Source organism: Pyxicephalus adspersus, chromosome 11 (assembly GCF_032062135.1).
Source record: "Pyxicephalus adspersus chromosome 11, UCB_Pads_2.0, whole genome shotgun sequence".
Lineage (NCBI taxonomy): Eukaryota > Metazoa > Chordata > Amphibia > Anura > Pyxicephalidae > Pyxicephalus > Pyxicephalus adspersus.
The window spans coordinates 20,204,801-20,226,229 of record NC_092868.1 but is presented as its reverse complement, the minus strand read 5'-3'; the positions used below and the strand labels follow the sequence as shown (position 1 = coordinate 20,226,229).

The following is a 21,429-nucleotide window of genomic DNA, read 5'->3' as shown; positions in this document are numbered from 1 at the left end:
CTGTCGTGCACGTCACTTCCTGTATCGCTCAAACGATCGCATCTATTGTGTGTACAATATCTGCGAACAATCGTGTCGTTATCTGCATGTACAGGGTCGGTGCTATACGATCGTTCGCCGATATCGTGCAGGATCGTACGTCGTTCGTTTACCAACGATAATTATTGGAAGTGTGTACGTAGCTTAACTGTACCAACTCTCAGTTCAAGTTACAGACTTACCGGTTCACATCTGCAAAGATGGTGCTAGCGAAAGCCTGGTGGTCATCCACCCCCAGAGTGGCCCAGGTCAAATAGAAAATCGCTTGGTTTCTTGCAAATGAAAATATGAGGGCCATAGCAATGTACTCTGTAGCTAAATTTTAGCTTATCTGGAGTCCCTGGAATGATTACTATATGCTCATGGGTTAAGATCGTACATTTTGACTCTGTGATCAAATCAAGCCTGACCTAAGACTACATTCCGAAGTTGTACTACCAGATGACAATATGTTCCCTCTTTCGCCATCCTGCCTTTCTTCCTTTTTCCCTATTACCCTCCCTTTTATTCTCCCTTTTCTTTTCCCGATACCCGGGTGGGGGATTCAGGATCTGTTTAAGTGGCCATTATTGGCCCTGTGACTCAAACAGTGTAAAATATCCATGATTTTTAGTTTAGAATGTAACCCATATCAATATATTGCCAGTAATGGGCAGCACGGTGGCTCAGGGTTTAGCACTTCAGCCTTTGCAGCGCTAGGTCCCAGGTTCGATCCCCAGCAAGGACATTATCTGCATGGAGTTTGCAGGTTCTCCCCGTGTCTGCGTGGGTTTCCTCCGGGTACTCCGGTTTCCTCCCAAAAACATGCAGTTAGGTTAATTGGCTTCTCCCTAACAATTGACCTTAGACTACATTAATCACATATGACTATGGTAGAGACATTAGATTGTGAGCTCCTTTGAGGGACAGTTAGTGACACGACTATGGACTTTGTACAGCGCTGCGTAATATGATGGCGCTATATAAATACTGTATAATAATAATAATGGGCTTGGATAATTGACACCTGACAGCTCTCAACTGGCTCAAGGTGGAATATGTAAATGCTGTTTCCATTACAAATGAGTTGCCATGTACATTGTTACTTTCAACTTTCCTATTTTGGGGTATATTTAACCTTTTGGATGTCATTTGCTTTGCTATATGGATTTCATTGAATTGTTTACCCTCTCTTGTAAAACTCAATAAAAATATTGAAACCAGAGATGAAAATAAACCTGATGTCTGTGACCATATACTATGCTCAAAGGAAGTTTAGTAACGGGTGATGATTATTACAGGGTAAAGCCTTCAGTTTTCCAAGCTGTGTTTAAATAGTAGAAAATAGTATAGAAGTGTACAGAGGAGAACAAACAGAAAAGGTGGCCCTGAGCTAAAAAACAAACAAACAAAAAAAAAAAGCAACATTTTTAATGAATGGGTTAAAGTAAGTTGTTTTGTTTTATATGTTAAAGTAAATTTGTACTGTACCTAGAGAGGAAGATTCTCGTCCCATTTGTCCCATTCGTCCCTTCTCTTTCTTGCCAAACAAGCGCCCAATGGAGGACTTGATGCTTTTTTTTTTCGCAGCTTTGTGAAGAGAGTCCTGGCTGCTACTGTTGGTGCCACCCAGACCTTCAGCTCCTAAACTGAGTTGGGAAAAATAAACAAATGGTAATTCATAGATGATTTTGGGGTGGGACTAAAAAAAGTAGGTGTGTGGAAGCACAGTGAAAATGCATGAAACAGGATAAATAAAACTAATTGTTAAGGAGAAAAAAGAAAGAGTATGTATTAGGAGATCTGGGTAAATACAGAAAACCAAAAGGAGCAACAGAGGGCCCTGAAGGATGACAATCAACAATGTATATTTGACCCTGTCCTGCATTAAACATCTTGGCAATGTGGTGGTCCCAGAACATCTGATTACTAGAAGAAAGTAGACTACTGGAAGTAGACTGACTCAGTTTAGACATGTGCACATGCTTATGATTTTCAATACATTTTGCTTAATTAATGATTTAGTGGTTTTGTATCTTGAAGACCAATCTGTCTTGTATATCAGTAAGCTTAAAAAAGTATTCTTAATCAGAAGCACCTAAACTTTTTTTAAAACAATGTGCGCTTTTCACAGATCTTCTGGGGTTTTTTAGTCTGAAATGTTTTGGTGCCCCCACATTAGTTTCTATTACTAGAGAAAGACATGCTAGGGCTTCTATTTCTACTCATTGAGGTCTATCATATAGTAACATGCCTACAGAGAGTTGGGCTACTTGAGCAGCTTTATAGTGATGAAAGATAGCTACTAATATGGTCCTATGTAACCTGCTTCTCCTATGACTCAAGATGAAGGTCATAAGTTTAGATTGGAGGGTCTCCAATTCCCATTTGGTTATTGGGATGGGGAGTGCCTGAAATAAGTCTAAAATTCCAGCCAGTATATTCATTTCAACTGCTGCTATGTTACCTAGCCAAGACAAGGGGGTGGGGGTGGAAGACCATCAATCTAAGACTATCTAAGTCAGCAATCAAAATGTACTTTCCTAAGTACATGTACTTTCCTAAATAGTACATAGTTAGCTTGATAAAGCAACTTATAAGAAGAGGTAAGCTAAATACCCAAATACTGTAGAGGAGTATTTCCCCATTCAAAGTCTAAACTTTGATTGAGTGTGACTACTATGCCAAGTAGTTTAAAATAAGTTTGGTAGAGTCACTATAGGTGACATTATGCACATGAGGATATCATCAGTGAATAGGGTACACTTATGCTCTGTGGAATCACTTTAATCCTGTGTATGTCAGGGCTAGTGCAAATTCATAGTGCTAGTGGCTCAATTGCAATTGCGAAAAGGAGTGGAGAGGATAACCCTGTTTCATGTCCCTTTTTTTATGGGAATTTTCTGGAAAGGGTAACCCCTATTCAGACTTGGGTCTGTGGTAGATCATATAATGTATAAAGTAATCTTCAGAAAACTGCCCAAAGCCCATGCTTTTCAGGACGATAAAAAGGTAGATGTATTTAAGACTGTCAAAAGCCTTTAGAAGGGCAATTGACAATAGCATAGCTGCCCTACTTGGGACCTTGGTCCCAATTAGATTTTATGGGAGAAATGTAATTGATAGATCTCCTGGGGCTAATGAACCCTACCTGGTCCGGATGAACATATTTCCAGAGGTAAGAGTTTAGGCACAGAGAGAATTTTGTTCAGAATATTGAGGTCCCAGTTATTTAGGGAGATTGGACAATAATTGGACGTCCCATTGTGTCTGGGATTAACAGTTATCATTATCTCCTCACGAGCAAGCCAACTAGTGGACAGACTTTGTTTGCAGCTTAAGCTGCGTACACACTTGCAATTTTTGTCGTTGGAAAGGGGCTGCAAGATGCATGAACGATGCTGTACATACAGCACCGTTCATGCTCTATGGAGAGGGGAGGGGGGAGAGCGACGGAGCGGCACCCTGCTGCGCGCTCTCCCCTTCCCTTTCATTACGATCGGCTGTCGTCCATCGTCCGTGGATCCGACAGGTCGGTCGTCCGGACGATGGCAATTATCGGGCGATAAAAATCTGCCGTGTGTACGTAGCTTAACTCTCTTTTCTCAAAGATACCCAAGACCTGTTACAAGTCTTGGAAGATGTATCACTACCAGCTGACTGTTTGTTAGTTGCAATTGATATAGAAGCTCTGTATTCAAGTATACCTCACCAGCAAGGAATGGAAGTAGTGAAGAAATTTCTGGCAGAAACGAGTCAAACATTGCAAAAGCAAAATGAGTTTATAATACCACTCTTGAAATATATACTGACATGCAATATATTTACTTTTGATGATAATACCTACCTTCAGGTACAGGGGGTGGCAATGGGGACACCTTGCGCAGCGACCTGTGCTAACCTGTACCTTGGGGGTTGGCAAAGAGAACTCGTGTCAGATGATGCCCTCTCTATATACCTCCGCCACATCTTGTTGTGGCGGAGGTATAAAGATGATGTTTTCATCTATATACCTCCGCCACATCTTGTTATGGCGGAGGTATATAGATGATGATAGACTGATGGAATTCTATCAAAAAATTCAGAAAAACACCTACAATTAGGCATTTACTTTACAATATGACAGAACATCAATATCATTTCATGACTTGGAAATTGCAATTAGCCCAGATCTATCTTTAGTAACAAGACTCTTTCGTAAACCTACTGCAGGAAATACGATGTTGTCTGCGAAAAGCGCTCATCCACAATCCTTAAAAGGAAGTATACCATTCTCCCAATATCTAAGAATAATGAGAAATTGCTCAAGGGAGGAGGATTTTGAGATAGCAGCAAGAGATCTGCAGAATAGATTGATGGAAGGAGGATATACTAAAACTACCCTTAAAAAGGCATATAACAAGGTGAAACGAAAAGGTAGATCACAAATCTTGTTCCCAAGGACAAAAAAGGGACAGGATACTGAATTGAGAATTATCACACGTTATTAAGCTCAACATCAAATGGTGAGGAGTATTTGTGATCGTTTTTGGACTATACTCACCTCGGATCCTAAAACTAAAAAGCACAAAGGCACTTATCCCAAGTTAACGCTTAGAAAACTACCTTCTTTAAAAAATAAATTAGTGCGGAATCATTTCAAAAGGAATAAGGAAAGCCTGTATAATGGAGACAAAGGGGAACCTATCCATGTGGTGAATGCACACAGTGTGTATGGATCTATACAAAGAGGGATCAATTCGAAGTACCAATCAAAAAGCTTCCTAAGCTAAAATATGTAGTACATTGTAAAACTAAGGTCATCAGATATTTGGCATTTTGTAATTGTGGTTGCTTCTATGTAGGTAAGACAAGAAGGGAGTTTAGGAAACGTATTTATGAGCATATATATGCCATCAAAATTGGGAAAATTCTCACCTCCTTAAGTCTCCACATGGGCACACGGCACAATTTTAATACTGAGGAAGTTAGATTTTTAGCACTGGAAAAAGTTGTGCAGGACCCAAGAGGAGGCGACTGGGATAGATTGATCCTACAAAGGGAAAGTAAATAGATTTATTCTTTGAAAGCGAACCAATATCCAGGCTTGAATGAGGTATTATTAGTGTTGGTCGAATAGCTCATTATTCGATTTGACTGCTATTCGGTTGAATAATGCATAAATATTCGGGTGAACAAACGTTGAATTCGAACTCCGTTAAAATCAATGGGGGTAAAATTTGGGTTGTTTGAGCTGTGTAGAGCTTCCACAGCCTATAAATACATTTAAAAAGACATATCAAGACTCCCCTAGCTCTGCACAACACTGTACAAGTAAAAAAAATAAGGAAGTATTTTTCTTGTTGCTGGCAAGGCCATTTTATGGGGCGGTCAAGGGAACATGCCGGATTTTAAACGGGTCTCCGAGTAGAGGCAGAGATGTCCCTGAGGGGGTCTTTCAGAAAAAAAATTAGCCAGCTACACAGCTCTGTTATAAGTTACAGATGACAGGTGGCAGCAGCAGGAGGAGGAGGCGGTGGGCACTGAGACAGAGCAGGGACAGCACTGGTAACTGGCATCTAGAGCTGGGTGTAGTGCAACATCAATGCCACCTAGATGGCTGTAATGCCATATTTATGAATAGGGTACTGACAAGTGGCAACAGCAGGAGGAGGAGGCGGTGGGCCCCGAGACGGATCGTGGACAGCATTGGTAACTGGCATCCAGAGCTGGGTACTGGGCAGGCGGCATCAGTAACAGCATGAGGAGGAGGCGGTAGGCCCTGAGAAGGAGCAAGGACAGCATTAGAGGTTGAGGCTATTACCTATATGGACAGTGTTGAAGCTGTAGCTATTGGAGACATGAATGGATGAACGAGATTCCAATCTGTCCCTACCTACTATGTAGCGAAACCACATGAAACAGAACAGGCTTGGCGGAATCAGCGGGGAAGGAACACCCTGTTGAGCTTGAGTCTAGTCTGGCATCTAGAGCTGGGTACTGGGCAGTGGGCAGGCAGCAGCAGTAACAGCATGAGGAGGAAGCGGCAGGCCCTGAGAAGGATTGTGGACAGGATTGTTAACTGCCATCTAGAGCTGGGTACTGAGCAGGCGGCAGCATCAGTTAAAGCAGGAGGAGGAGGTGGTGGGCCCTGAGAAGTGTGGATGGCATTGTTAACTGTCATCTAGAGCTGGGTACTGGGCAGTGGGCAGGCAGCAGCAGTAACAGCATGAGGAGGAAGCGGCAGGCCCTGAGAAGGATTGTGGACAGGATTGTTAACTGCCATCTAGAGCTGGGTACTGAGCAGGCGGCAGCATCAGTTAAAGCAGGAGGAGGAGGTGGTGGGCCCTGAGAAGTGTGGATGGCATTGTTAACTGTCATCTAGAGCTGGGTACTGGGAGAAGCAGACAGTGGGCCCTGAGATGGAGCAAGGACGGCAATATTGTTTGAGGCCATCACCTATATGGACAGTGTAGAAGCTTTAGCTACTGGAGACATTGCTGTGTAGGGGACTGCCTTTTCCTATCTGCTAGCTGTAACTTTGTAAAATGCGACATGGACAGCGTTGTTAACTGGCATCTACAGCTGGGTACTGGGTACTGGGCAGGCGGCAGCAGTAACAGCAGGAGGAAGAGATGGTGGACTCTGAGACCAAGTATGGATGGCATTAGTAACTGGCATCTAGAGTAGGGTACTGGGCAGGCAGCAGCATCAGTAACAGCAGAAGAAGGAGGCGGTGGGCCCTGAGACAAGTTTGGACGGCATTAGTAACTGGCATCTAGAGTTGGGTACTGGGCAGGCGGCAGCATCAGTTAAAGCAGGAGGAGGAGGTGGGCCCTGAGACAGAGTAAGGACGTCATTATTGTTTAAGGCCATCACCTATATAGACAGTGTAGAAGCTTTAGCTACTGGAGACATTGCTGTGTAGGGAACTGCCTTTTCCTATCTGCTAGCTGTAACTTCGTCAAATGCAGCATTAACAGTGTTGTTAACTGGCATCTACAGCTGGGTACTAGGCAGGTGGCAGCAGTAACAGCAGGAGGAAGAGATGGTGGGCTCTGAGACAAAGTGTGGACGGCATTAGTAACTGGCAACTAGAGTAGGGTACTGGGAAGGCGGCAGCAGCAGAGGAAGGAGGCAGTGAGCCCTGAGACAAAGATTTGACGGTATTAGCAAGTGGCATCTAGAGTTGGGTACTGGGCAGACGGGAGCATCAGTTAAAGCAGGAGGAGGAGGCGGTGGGCCCTGAGAAGTGTGGATGGCATTGCTAACTGTTATCTAGAGCTGGGTACTGGGAGGAGGAGGCGGTGGGCCCTGAGATGGACCAAGGTCAGCATTAGTGGTTGAGGCCATCACCTATATGGAAAGAGTAGAACCTTTAGCTACTGGAGACATTGCTGTGTAGGGGACTGCCTTTTCCTATCTGCTAGCTGTATTTAATATGCGGCATGGACAGCATTGTTAACTGGCATCTACAGCTGGGTACTGGGTACTGGGCAGGTGGCAGCAGTAACAGCAGGAGGAAGAGATGGTGGGCTCTAAGACAAGTGTGGACGGCATTAGTAACTGGCATCTAGAGTTGGGTACTAGGCAGGCAGCAGCAGAAACCGCATGATCCGAAGGCGGTGGGCCCTGAGACGAAGTGTGGACGACAATATTATCTGGCATCTACAGTTTGGTACTGGGCAGGCGGCAGCATCATTTACAACAGGAGAAGAAGGAGGCGGTGGGCTCAGAGATGGAGTGTGGACGGCATTAGTATCTGGCATCTAGAGTTTGGTACTGGGCAGGCGGCAGCATCAGTTACAGCAGGAGGAGGAGGAGGCGGTGGGCTCTGAGATGGAATGTGGACGGCATTAGTATCTGGCATCTACAGTTTGGTACTGGACAGGTGGTAGCATCATTTACAGCAGAAGGAGGAGGAGGCGGTGGGCTCTGAGACGGAGTGTGAACGACATTAGTATCTGGCATCTGGAGTTTGTTACTGGGTGGGCGGCAGCATCATTTACAGCAGGGGAAGGAGGCGGTGGGCTCTGAGACGGAGCGTGGACCACATTAGTATATAGCATCTAGAGTTTGGTACTGGGCAGGCAGCAGCATCAGTTAAAGCAGGAGGAGGCGGTGGGCTCTGAGACGGAGTGCGGACGGCATTAGTATCTGGCATCTACAGTTTGGTATTGGGCAGGTGGCAGCAGTTTGGTATTGGGCAGGTGGCAGCATCAGTTACAGCAGGAGGAGGCGGTGGGCTCTGAGACGGAGTGTGGACGGCATTAGTATCTGGCATCTAGAGTTTGGTACTGGGCAGGCGGCAGCATCATTTACTGTAGGAGGAGGCGGTGGGCTCTGAGACGGAATGTGGACGGCATTAGTATCTGGCATCTAGAGTTTAGTACTGGGCAGGCGGCAGCATCATTTACAGTAGGAGGAGGAGGAGGCAGTGGGCTCTGAGACGGAGTGTGGACGGCATTAGTATCTGGCATCTAGTTTGTTACTGGGTGGGCGCCAGCATAATTTACAGCAGGGGAAGGAGGCAGTGGGCTTTGAGACAGAGCGTGGACGGCATTAGTATATGGCATCTAGAAGTTGGTACTGGGAAGGTGGCAGCATCAGTTACAGCAGGAGGAGGCGGTGGGCTCTGAGACGGAGTGTGGATGGCATTAGTATCTGGCATCTAAAGATGGGTACTGGGTGGGCAGCAGCATCATTTACAGCAGGAGGAGGAGGAGGCGTTGGGCTCTGAGAGGGAGTGTGGATGGCATTAGTATCTGGCATCTAGAGTTTGGTACTGGGCAGGCGGCAGCATCATTTACAGTAGGAGGAGGCGGTTGGCTCTGAGAAGGAGTGTGGACGACATTATTATCTGGCATCTACAGTTTGGTACTGGGCAGGCGGCAGCATCATTTACAACAGGAGAAGGAGGAGGCGGTGGGCTCAGAGATGGAGCGTGGACGACATTAGTATCTGGCATCTAAAGTCGGGTACTGGGCAGGTGGCAGCATCATTTACAGCAGGAGAAGAATGCGGTGGGCTCTGAGACAGAAAGTGGACGGCATTAGTATCTGGCATCTAGAGTTTGGTACTGGGCAGACGGCAGCATCATTTACAGCAGGAAGAGGAGACGGTGGGCTCCGAGATGGAGCGTGGACGGCATTAGTATCTGGCATCTAGAGTTTGGTACTGGGAAGTTGGCAGCAGTAACAGCAGGAGTAGGAGGCGGTGGCAGAGGCCATCACCTCTATAGATAGTGTAGAATCTGTAGCTAATGAATGTATGTCATGTAGCTGGATACATGAATGGATTAACAAAAATCACACTTTCCATACCTACTATGTAGTTAAACCACAAAAAAAGTTAACGGGCTTGGTGGAATCCGCGGGCAAATACATACATTATTTATCATTTGTGGATATCTAGCAAGTGCTATCACAGTTAAATATCTGTATTTGTTTCACATAAATACATACATTTTTATGGGTTTTAGGATACATACCAAGTGCTATCAGAATAAAATATCTTTATTTTTTGGAGAAAAATATACAATTTTTTATGGCCTTTTGGATTGATACCAACTACCAAGTGCCATCAGAATTAAATATCTGTATTGTTTGTAAAGAAATCCATCAATTTTTTTGGCTTTAGGGATATATATCAAAGTGGGATCAGATCTAAAGATCTGTATTTTCTGTAGAGAAATATGGATTTTTTTATGGTCTTTTGGATCGATACCAAGTGCTATCAGAATTAAATATCTAGATTTTTGGGAGAGAAATATAGAAATTTTTATGGCTTTAGAGATATATAACAAAGTGGGATCAGAATGAAATATCTGTATTTTTTGGAGACAAATACCAAAATTTTTATGGGTTTTAGGATAGATACCAAGTGCTATCATAATAAAATATATGATTTTTTTTTTACAGAAATACAGAAATTTTTAGGTTTTTTTTTTTGTGATAGATTGCAAGAGGTATCCTAAATTATACCTCTTGTAATATATCACAAAACCCAGAAAAATTTCTATATTTATCCATAAAAATACAGATATTTCATTCTGATAGCACTTGCTATCTATCTAAATAGCAATAAAAAAATCCGAATTTCTCTCTAAAAATACTGATATTTAATTATGAATCATAAGAGAAATACATACATTTTTATGGCTTTTTTGATAGATAGCAAGTCGAAGCCAGAATTAAATATCTATAATTTTTTTTTACAGAAATACCGAAATTTTTTTGTTTATTGTAATAGGTTGCTAGTGGTTTCAGAATTAAATATCTGTATTTTCTTTACATAAATGCAGACATTTTTATGGTTTTTTATTATAGATAGCAAGTGGTATGAGAAAGAAATATCTATATTTTTTTTACAGAAATACATACATTTTTCTGTTTATCTTAAAGAATGCAAACATAATTTATGCTAACTCTCTTGCAATCTATCAAAATAAACAGAACATTTTCTGTATTTCTGTAAGAAATTACAGATATTTAGTTCTGAAACCACTTGCTATCTATAACAAAAGCCAAAAAAAGTCTGTATTTCTGTAAAAAAATACAGATTTTGAATTCTGATACCACTTGCAATCTATCAAAATAAACAGAAAAATTTCGGTATTTCAGTAAAAAAAAATACAGATATTTCATTCTGATACCACTTGCAATCTATCAAAATAAACAGCAAAATTTCGGTATTTCTGTAAAAAAATACAGATATTCAATTCTGATACCACTTGCAATCTATCAAAGTAAACAGAAAAATTTAGCCAGTTACACAGCTCCATTGCAAGTTAAAGACCTCAGAGACAGAGTAGAGGTAGAGGGGGAGGAGAAGAAGGAGATGTTGAAGGCTGTGAATGTGCTCTTCCCATCAAGGTGTCAGCAGACCGTGCAGCAGTTGACAACTAATCAGTACACTCTGCAGAGGGGGTGTTGAAGTAATTGCTGATCCAAGCCTAATTCATTTTAATAAAAGTGATTCGGTCGACATTTTCTGTGGAAAGCCGAATCTGCTTGTCACTCACTACGCCCCCAGCTGCACTGAACGCTCTTTCAGATAACACACTTGCGGCTGGGCAGGCAAGGATCTGAATGGCATGTTCTGCCAGTCCTGGCCACTGCTCAAGCTTGCATACCCAGTAGTCCAGTGGGTCCTGGCTTTGCAGGTTGCAGCAGCCATAGTTTGGCTTAGACAACATCTACCGCTGCTGCCACCCATGCCGCTTAAAGCAGTTGTTTGGCTCCCATGGCTGGTGGAACTGCCACAGGGATCCCTGCTCCTGCTCCTGCTGCTGCTGCTGGCAGCCGGAAAGGCTGAACACAAGTCCCTTACAAGCACTTCTTGGTAGTGCTGCATTTTTGGTCCCCTGTATTGGGGCAAGATCAGTTGTTGTATCTCAGGCTTGTAACGTGGATCCAGTAAGGTAGCAATCCAATAGTCATCAGTCTTTGATTTTATGTGTTGTATGCAAGGATCTTTGGCTATGCACTCCTGCATAAAGGCTGTCATGTGGCTCCACCTACCCACAGCTGAGGTAATTCTGGACCCACACTACTGTGGGTCGAACAGCAGCACAGGGTCGTCCTCCTCCTCCTCCTCAGCTTGGACCTGCCATACACAGAACATGCCGCCTTGTGTTTGGGTGGATGGATGCCATGTACCCTCAATATCCTCCTCTGCCCCTTCCTCCCCTTCTCCCATGCCTGCAATGTCCTCCTCATCCTCCTTCACCTCCTCCTCTTCCTGGATTTGTGGTGCACTATGCCTAGTAGGCACGCATGTCCCAGATGATGTTTGAAACGTCATCTTTTGATGGAGCGTCCGCTCTGTGTGCTGTCAGAGATCCACCATCATCTGTTCAGGCAGGCATATGATGGGGATGGTGTCACTGACATGGGCCTGATCTCTGCTGATCGTCCTGGTGGCCTCTTAAAAAGGTGACAATACACTGCACAAGTCCTCAATTTGCAGCCACTCCACAGGGCTGAAGAAAGGTAGTGTAGGTATACGTCTGAAACAAGCAGACTCTGCCACGTAATCCACCACCCCTTTCTGTTGTTCAGCCAGCCGCTGCAGCATGTAAAAGGTGGAATTCCAACGTGTGGCCACATCACAAATTAACCGGTGGACTGGCAGGTTGAGATTTCGCTATAAATCCACCAATCTGTCACTGGCTGTGTACGACCGGCAGAAATGCGCTGACAACTGGCAACAGTGGCTGGAGGCCAGGGTAATTCCTAAGGAAGCGCTGTACTATCAGGTTCATGACGTGAGCCACGCAAGGTACGTGTGTGAGTTTCCTACAACGCAGGGCTGCCAGCAGATTGACCCCATTGTCACACACAACCTTGCCTGGCTGAAGTCTGTTGGAAGTTAGCCATATGTCCTGCTTCCCCAAGGCACTTAGAATGGCTGCCCCTGTGTGGCTGAAGGAACCCAGGCTTCACAACCTCAGGACTGCGTGGCAACGTCTAAATTGTGCACCGAAATAGCAAACTGCAGGTTGTTGCTGGCGGTGAACAGATGCTGCCGAATAGGAGGTGCTGGGTCTCTACGGCAAAGTGTCCCTGGAGGAAGAGGTTGAGGCAAAAGAGTAGGTAGAAGTGGAGGTTGAAGAGGAAATTGCATGGTGATGTGCTCTGGGCGGAGGTAGGTAACATTGGAGTCCACCAGCAGGTAAGTGAGGAGCTCTAACGCAATCAGCTGTGCAATTGCTGCATTGATTAGCTTTGTTTTGGGGTCATTTGGGCCATATTTCCTCTTGCGCTCCTGCATCTGGGGGATTGAAGGTTGGATGCTGCTAATGCTAACCACAGAATCATTGGACGATGGGGTAGAAGTTGTGGGGGATGGTCTTGACTGCTAGCAATGCGACAAACAGCAGCCGATCTGCGTTGGAGCTCCTGCTCACCGCTGGTGGAGCCTGAAAAAGGTAATGCTCAGCTACATGCCCCACTCAAATTTTTGGCAGCAGCACGGGTAACTTTGGTGGCAGAAGAAGAAAAGGCAGCAGAGGAAGATCGAGCAGTTTGAGCTTGCTTTTTGGGCGGAGGTGGTCGCACAGAGCTCAGTGCTTTGACCAGGTGTTCCCGCCAGGTTACCGGGTGGTGGCTTTTTGAGTGCTCATGCAACTTGCTCCAAGTTTGTTTGGGTTTTTGCCTCATTTCAAGTGTTGAGCACACAGTTTGCAGATGACCATAGTGTTGTCATCACTATGGACATTAAAAAATGCCCACACTGTCGAACATCTAACTGGGCCAAAAGATGCTCTGGAGCTGGTGCTCGTGTTGGCGGTCCACAGTTGTTGAGGCATAGCTGTGGTGACAGCTTCTGACGATTTATGACTATGACGTGCCCCACTGGTACTTGAAGAATGCAGAGTGTGGGCAGCTTTTACCCTCTTCCTCCCTCTCCCTCTTTGAGGGCGCTCTGCAACCTCCTCCTCCTCTTCTTCTTCCTCCTCTTCTTCCTGCCTATGATGATCTCCTTGTTCGCACCTTGTCGGATCAAGGACATCATCATCATCATCAGAAGAGACAGTTTCCCTATATGTGCCGAAAGAAAGCAGCGGCCTTTTGGAGCCAGTTTGAATTGGCTCGTCTGGCTCAGAGTGTTCTGGTGAAAAGTAAGTGGCGGGAAAGCCTGTGAACTGACTCTCTTCATCAGATGACTGAAACAACTGAGCATCTTGAGGGAATGCTTGTAGCTCCGTCTCTCCAACCCCTCAGTGGAACTCCTCTACATACTGCTGTACACGTGACTTTCCAGGGGCTGATGAAGAACTAGGAGAAACAGGTGTATCACGGACTGTTTGTTTGGGACACCTGTAAGGCCTGTGTCTTAGACTGGGATGAAGAGGGGGTACAATCAATAATGTACTCCACTACGTCTTGTTCATGGTGTGGCAATAATGGACGCCCACCACCAACAGCAGCGCTTCTTGTTCTTGGGTCTGCACCTAAAAACAAACTCATACTGCTTTGCTTGCCACCCTTGCCAAAGCTGCCCTTTCCTCTTTGGCCAGACATTGTAGAAAATTTTTTGTGTTGCTTGACACCCTGCAAAATACTTTGTAGCTAATATGCTTCACAAAGTGTAAATTTGTACAGTAAGTGGATTTTTTTTGGAGGGGTTAACACAAAAAATGCAAGTGTGCTGTGTGTGTTGTATGCAGCACTTTCCTTCAGTGGTGACACTTGTAATATGCAGCACATTATACAAAATATATACTGCAGTATACACTGCGTCTGTGTGTCTGTCTCTCAGTACAAATGTGATACTGTGCACACAGTCAGGGAGGGTACCCTGCCTCTGGCTGCGTGTATGTAACACACTGACTGACTATCTATCTATCTATCTAACAGTGAAACACTTCACCTATCTGAGTACAGTAGATTTCAGGACTGCACCAATACAGTACAATCCAACAATCTATCTGACTAATAGTGTGACTGTGACAGTCTAAGTAAAGCACTTTTTTTTACTTTGACAAAGCAAGCCAAGCAGCACAGAAAGGTTGTGATGCTAGCAAATCTCTTTCAGGAGTGGTAAATGCAGGCACGCCCTGGCCTTATATAGGCCAATGGCTGCCTGTGTGGCATGCAGTGACAGACAGCCAATCGGCTGCCTGCCACAACAAACATGGAGGGGAGCATCCCTGCTGTTATTGGAGGGCCCTAGGCATCATGGGGGAGGTCCCTAGGCATTGTGGGAGGGTCAAATTCGGGGCTTCGAATCCAGCAAAATTTGGGTCAGGTCCACCCAAATTCGAACCGTCATATTCGGGTCGAACCCGAATTCGAACAACAACATATGGAGGTAATCTCCTTCGACATGGGAACACCTGAGGATGCGGCTGGTGGTGGTGTTGGCAGGTCCCTGTCTGGAGGTGGATCCGCTGGGCAGTGGTTGTCCCCACAAACAATAACTTAATAAAACCTGTATAAAAATAACAACTTCCGGTGTCACGGAGCACCGGAAACTTAATATAAACGTGCAGGTGGTGTTGAGCCCAGAGACCGACAGTCTGCTCTCCTGGATGCATGAGAATCTCAAGTAATCACACACAGATGGTTACTAAAAATTAGTGTGTACGTGCTGAAGGGCGCGTAGGAGGATCTTCCCTTCATAGGAAACATAATCGGCGCATGAGACGCCAACTGTAGCATGCAGGGGAGCTGGTGTGTAAAATTGTGGCTTAGCTGTGAGATTTCAGTACGGTATTATTGTTTGCTTCAAGTTCCATTTAAAACTGTGAGTAAGAATCGCTTTGAGTCCTTTTAACCCCCTAAGGGGTGTTCCCGAGTGTGACTCGGGGCCGGAAAAATTGCAAAAAGCGGTAAAATATAAACAAAAATTTCTATGCAAAAAAAATAGGATCACTTTTTGCATCAAAAAATTACAGAATTAGAACGCTAGGGGGGTTAAAGTCTGTCATTTTTTGGCGTTTATGGACTTATTCCTTTTTTGTAGGACTAATAGAAATAACAATAACACTGATGTAGTTGTAACAACTAGATGTGATTTAAAGTAAGTGGTTTGCTAACCTCAGTGAATGTGTACAAAGTGGTGAAAAATGAATAAATATGGGTTGGTTACCACATTATCACTGTGGTGGTTTTAATTACAATACTATTAACCACATGTTGGCATGAATGTAAAGAGATATGCATGTTGTATAACTGATTATGAATTAATTGGTCAGCATCACATTTAGGTTGTTTGGCAATGGGGCTTGGAGCATGGTTTTGCAACATTGTTTGAAATCCCTATGAAGTGGGCAATAATGGGGTAATATAATAAGCAATAATAAACATGTAAAACATGATGGGATGGATAATTTAAAATGCTATCATATTTATGTTGATACCAGATTGATACCAGAACAAAACATATAACAGCTTTACTGCCATGACTACCGATTTGTTCCCCACCACTGATTCTAACAGAGAGTGTTGCTAAAAACACAAGCATCAGGTATATTGATGTATAATATGTTTAGTTTAATGTATTTTTTTTCTGTTAATGTAGTAATAATTTAATTGATGATAGCAATTTAATCTTTTTTATATTTGTAGATTCTCTCTCCTCTCTCCTGAGGAAGCGGATATTTCTGGGAAACGCGTAGAGAATTAACCCAGAATGTATCCCTCACAGGGACACTCTGAAAGGAGAGATTATTGTGAGTAATAATAATGGTTTTTTGTATTGGAATAGAAGAATGATCTTTGTCTGGCTTGGAAATTACACTATTGTGAGCTTATCTAAGTCTGCAGGCAGCCACAATCCTCTCACAAAGAATTAAGATATAATACTAAAAGGGGGGCCAGTTTCTGTCTAAATTTTTGTGGTATGAATTTGAAAAGGCATCAGAACCGAGGCCACAGTTTGTTTTTAATGACTTGAGAACCATAAGACTTAAGTCAACTGTGAAGGAGCTAATAAGAATTTGTCTATGACTGAGTTTTAAACATGGTATTAAAATAGAATAGAAAAAGCATTAGCAGCCTCCAGTGGATACAATGTGGAGGAATTGAATAAACTTCATTGAAACGCTCCAAACTCATTCAAAATAAGTTTTGGATTTTGAATAACTCTTCCTGTTTGTAGTTTGATTTTAGACAAGGAATTTAATTTAGGTTTAGGGTTCAAGGAATATAATTTAGGTTTAGGGTTGAGTTTGTTAACCAGTAGTCTTTCTGACTTAAAAAAAAACTTGTGAGCCGTTTACCTACGGCAGTGGTGTCCAACCATTTTTTATCAGGGGGCCGCTGTTGGCATTAAGATAAAACTTGCGGGCCACAATGCAAACAAACATTAAAGATGTTTACAACTAGAACAGCTTTAATTTAAAATGAATTGAAATTGAAATGTTTCTAGTTACAGTAATGTACATGCACCAAATAAAAGAAATGACAAATCAAGATTTTCTGCACTCACCATTTGATGCTCATTTTATTAACACATTTTATTAAAGATTAGAAAGATACAAAAAGGATAAATCCATCAAACAAAGCTGGCTAGTCTTACATTGCTCCCCATTCACCATTTCTGTACCAAAGAGCAGAAACCATTCAATGCATCCTGTCAGTTATAGGGGGCCGCTAACCTTCCTTGTAAACCCAAAATCTCTGCAATTAATAATAACAGAGAAATGCAATTAATGTGACAGATAGCCAAGGGGTAAATGTTTTACTACTACATCTTCAGGTCCCTACATCCCCCAGTCCTGAGAAATTAGGTTTCACAGAAGGTAAGTGGCCAGCTATATGTGGAAGGGTAGCAAGGTATGACAGGTATAGTTTTTCATATCTTGTCATAGCTCCGTAGTCATGTAATTTTAGATTTTTTTTTTAAATCTTATCAAAAAGTGAAAAGAATAAAAAAGAGGAGAAATGATCTTTGGCCAAAAAGTTAAAGAGAAAGAAAGATCAATAACTAGAATCATATCTAAATACACACAAGTACATGACGAAATCCAAAAAATTTATAAAAAATATTGGTCCATCCTACTAGAGGACCCGAACATCAGTAAATGTATTGGGAAATATCCATCAAAAACATACCGGAGAGCCCTATCATTGAGGGATAAACTTGCCAGAAGCCACTTTGAAGTCTTAGAAGATAGACAAGATAAACCCAAGGGAACTAGATGTTGTAAAAATTGCAAGGAATGCAGATGGATTTATCAGCCAAGGGACAAAAAAAAATGTAATCTCCCAGTAGGGGTAGACTTCTATGGTCAGATGCGCAACTGAAGGGGTTGTGTACTTTTGCTATATGCAGCTGTAAATGTTTCTATGTAGGTAAAACTAAACATCAATTTAAAAAAAGAATCTCTGAACACATTTATAACATAAAAATGGTAAGATAAATCCCCCTAGCGGTATTCCCGAGTGTGACTCAGGGTGGATATTCTAGGAAGAAATCGGTATTCCCAAATCACACTCGGGGTAGCTTTTAACTAAAAAAAAAACACTTACTTTGTTCCGTCCCTGTCCCCTGGTGTCCTGCTGGTTCCTGCAGGGCCTGGGAACATGCCCTTCCTCCTCGATCTTCAGCCGTGAACTGCAGAGATGGGATCTACAGGGTTCCCCAAAGACGTTGGTACATGCTTCGGTGCAGGCGGGCGAATCGTCAGGAAATTTTATTAATTTTGTAATATTATTTAAATATTATATGTATAATTACCGTGTTTCCCCGAAAATAAGACCTACCCCGAAAATAGGACCTAGCACTTTTCCCCCAACCTGCCCTAATATAAGACCTACCCCGAAAATAAGACCTAGTAGAAAAACGCGGTAATCCGCGATCGCGGGTCGCGCGTATTATCGCGCTTCCCGCGATCGCGGATTTCAATGATGAATCAGGGGCAGGGAGTAAAGCTGTGACCCAGAAAGGAGACCACTAAGGTAAGCTTTTTGCATAATGGAAAATTACATTCTATGTTTGGATAGTTATGGTTTGAAGAGGACTTTGTATGAAACTTTACTGCACCTGGAAGAAGCACTATAATTAAAAACTGTGGAGATCTATGAGATTTTGTAAATTAAGAAATGATTGGTACATATAATCATCACATTTAAATTTATTTGTAGGTGGCCATTGCTGTTACTTATTGGTTCTATATACCTGGATGAAAAAGCTACAGGTGGAACTGTGTGTTTTATTATTTCTGCACTTTAGTGAGAATAATGAAAATAATGAAAATAATGTGATCTGGGTCTTTCAATAACTTCTGATAGAGTTGGGGCTGAACTATGATTCCACTAACTAACTGTAGATAATCTAGCCACCACTGGAATGTGGGTGACAATACCTCTAAACTGAAAAGGAAAATGATCAATTTCTTTATTTAAAAGGGCTAATTCCAGCAATGATTTCAAGTTTAATCCTGTAACTTTCGCTATCACCCCAAAAACTGAGTTCCAGAAAATCTGGACCTCCACACAGCCCCACAGCATATGTACAAATGTGCCAATAACTCCACAATTATTCACCAAGTAATCAGGGATATATTTGGCTAGTCTGTAGGGGGTCCTTTACCATCTCAAAATAATCTTTTGGTAACATTCCGAATGGGTAATACATTTAGTGGAGTGGGCAATAGATAGAATAGCTGTTTTCCATTTGGGTAGAAAAAAATAGACTTAAGATCTTTCTCCCATATTGAGAAAATCAATAATTTTGTCACGGTCCCTTCCGTGACTGAAGTTAAAAGATCTTTGAGACAAGCTGCACATGAGGTTACCTGACTGTCTCTTTGTTTTTACTTGTTTCTGTATTGTTGTTTGTAATGATCACACCCCTTGTATCAGCTACAGCTGATGGTCATTACTGCTCCTCCATTTAGTCTGGCCTCACACTTCACGCTACGGTTGATATTCACTTCTGGGATGTGAAGAGCTGGTGTGATGTCCTCTCCAGAGTTCCTGCTTCTCTATTTGCTATTAGGATAAGTTGAACTACTTTTGGTGTTTTGTTGTTCTTTGGTTGTTACTAGGCCTCAGGGAGACACTGGTTCTTTCATCAGGGAAAGAACCAGTAGTCTCAAGCCCAATCACTACTACTAGGGCGTTTCAGGGCTACTAGGGCTTAGGTTCCAGTGTATGAGTATTCCCACCATCAGGGGATATTCATACTGTCAGGAGTTAGCGTGTCTATAAGGGGTGACCATTCCCTTTTCCCTAGCCATTGGAGGCCTAGTCCCTTGTATTTACCTTTCTGTTTCCCTCCCCTCCCTGTTATCCGTGACAAATTTATACCATTATCTTTATTTTGATATAAATTGTAATACAGGTAGTCCCCAGGTTACATACAAGATAAGGACTGTAGGTTTGTTCTTGAGTTGAATTCTTCTTGAATTGTCTAAAAACAGTGTAAATAGTTGGTCTTATAAAGATCTTTGCTATGATAAAGGGAAAATATATTCCCAAATATGGGAGAGCGCTTTGAACCCGGGTAAAAGAAAACTTTTTTGTTATTGTAGTTTGCAGGGTAAGAGAAATAGCAACATTTAAAATATTACATTATGAGGAGTTGATTTTGTAATAGCTAACTTTGCTAAAGTTTTCCATAGTTGTCATCAATAATGCTTCCACAAATAATCCAATAACGTTTGTTTAGTAATTTGGATACCCATAATTAGATTTTGACCTAATCGTTTGTGCTAATGGTTCCATAGCCAAAGAAATTAAAATTGGTGATAAAGGGCAACCTTGCCTGGTTTCATTAGAAATGGAAAACGGACAACAGATTAGACATATAAACTTAGGCCATAGGGACTGTGTACAAGGCCATAATGGCCGATGAAATTGTACCTTCAAAATCAAATGCTCTAAGATAGCCCCAGGGTATGAGGTCAAATGCCTTTTCGGCATCAATGTTGAGAAATACTGATGGAATTTCATGGGTCTCAGAATACTGGAATAAATTAAACATGTGAAGAGTTGCATCAGGAGCTTGTCTCCCCTTAACACTACCTACTTGATCAGATTGGATGTGGAAGTGGTCTACTTGGGCTGTCTCTATCTCCAAACGGTCTAATAATTTTTTCTAGTTGCTTAGGTGATAGTTTAGGTAAGTTAACAGATTTAAAAAATTCCATAATTAAGGCCTTAGTAGGTTGAAGTGTGTTGTCATTGTTTTTTCGATTGTATAGGTAATAGTAATATTAGCTGAAAACATTAGCTATATCTTGTGAATTAAAAATTTTATTTTTTGTGCGTGGATGATGGATGAAGGCCAGTTTGTTCTTAATTTGCCTATTTCCTAGCTGATTGGCTAATAATTTGCCTGCTTTGTTTGTCTGACTATAGTATTTGGGTTTTAGATGTTTAAACAATCTTTCTTGTTTAGTAATGAATAGACATCTTAATTCAGATCTACATTTAAAAATGTCCTGAGAGAGACAGGGAGCCTGATTCATCAAGCCAAATCGAAAGCTCAGGCGTGCGCGTAATCGCAGTCCGGAATCGGACGCCAAAAGCCTATTTATCAACTAAATTTCGGCTGGCATGAATAGGCTGGCGTATTCTCCCGGCAGTTATTAACTGAAATGATCGCTCGCTCTGAACGGTGCATCTCTGACAGCTCGACACTGGCGACCTTGCATTAAAAGTCACGGTTCCCCTAAAAAATCCTTCTTTCTATTGGCACACATCTTTAACTTAGCCCTACCATGTTTCCCCGAAAATAAGACACCCCCCGAAAGTAAGCCCTAGCAGGATTGTTGGCTGTTTTCGAGCAAGCTTGAAATATAAGCCCTCCCCCGAAAGTAAGCCCTATTGGCTTCTTCGGAGGGTGTGGTCACGTGGTACACGGAGGGATACCAACAGGAAGGAGGGAGCAGAGAGAGAGAGAGAGCAGGAGATTTCAAAAGCACTGGAGCAAGGGGTGAAGAAATTGCAGGGTTAATTAACCTACAGTACTCTG

The 21,429-nt window shown here is 42.7% G+C and overlaps 1 protein-coding gene and 1 long non-coding RNA gene across 15 annotated transcripts in view; one reads left to right on the top strand and one right to left on the bottom strand.

Annotated features, from left to right (window-relative positions):
* Positions 1-21,429, bottom strand: part of PPFIA3 (PTPRF interacting protein alpha 3) — a 511,511-nt gene that overhangs the window by 171,906 nt on the left and 318,176 nt on the right. For all 14 annotated transcript variants that reach the window (XR_011922901.1, XR_011922900.1, XR_011922902.1 and 11 more), the window contains one exon: positions 1,510-1,667. Coding sequence is in view for 11 of the 14 variants with exons in the window: in XM_072427377.1 (XP_072283478.1) it covers positions 1,510-1,667 (158 nt within the window). In the remaining 3 variants the exon portion in view is untranslated. The remainder of the gene's footprint in view (positions 1-1,509; positions 1,668-21,429) is intronic.
* LOC140341544 (uncharacterized) overlaps positions 1-21,429 on the top strand; it is a 54,342-nt gene that overhangs the window by 4,599 nt on the left and 28,314 nt on the right. The window contains exon 2 of the long non-coding RNA XR_011922903.1: positions 16,074-16,177. This is a non-coding gene — a long non-coding RNA (uncharacterized lncRNA). The remainder of the gene's footprint in view (positions 1-16,073; positions 16,178-21,429) is intronic.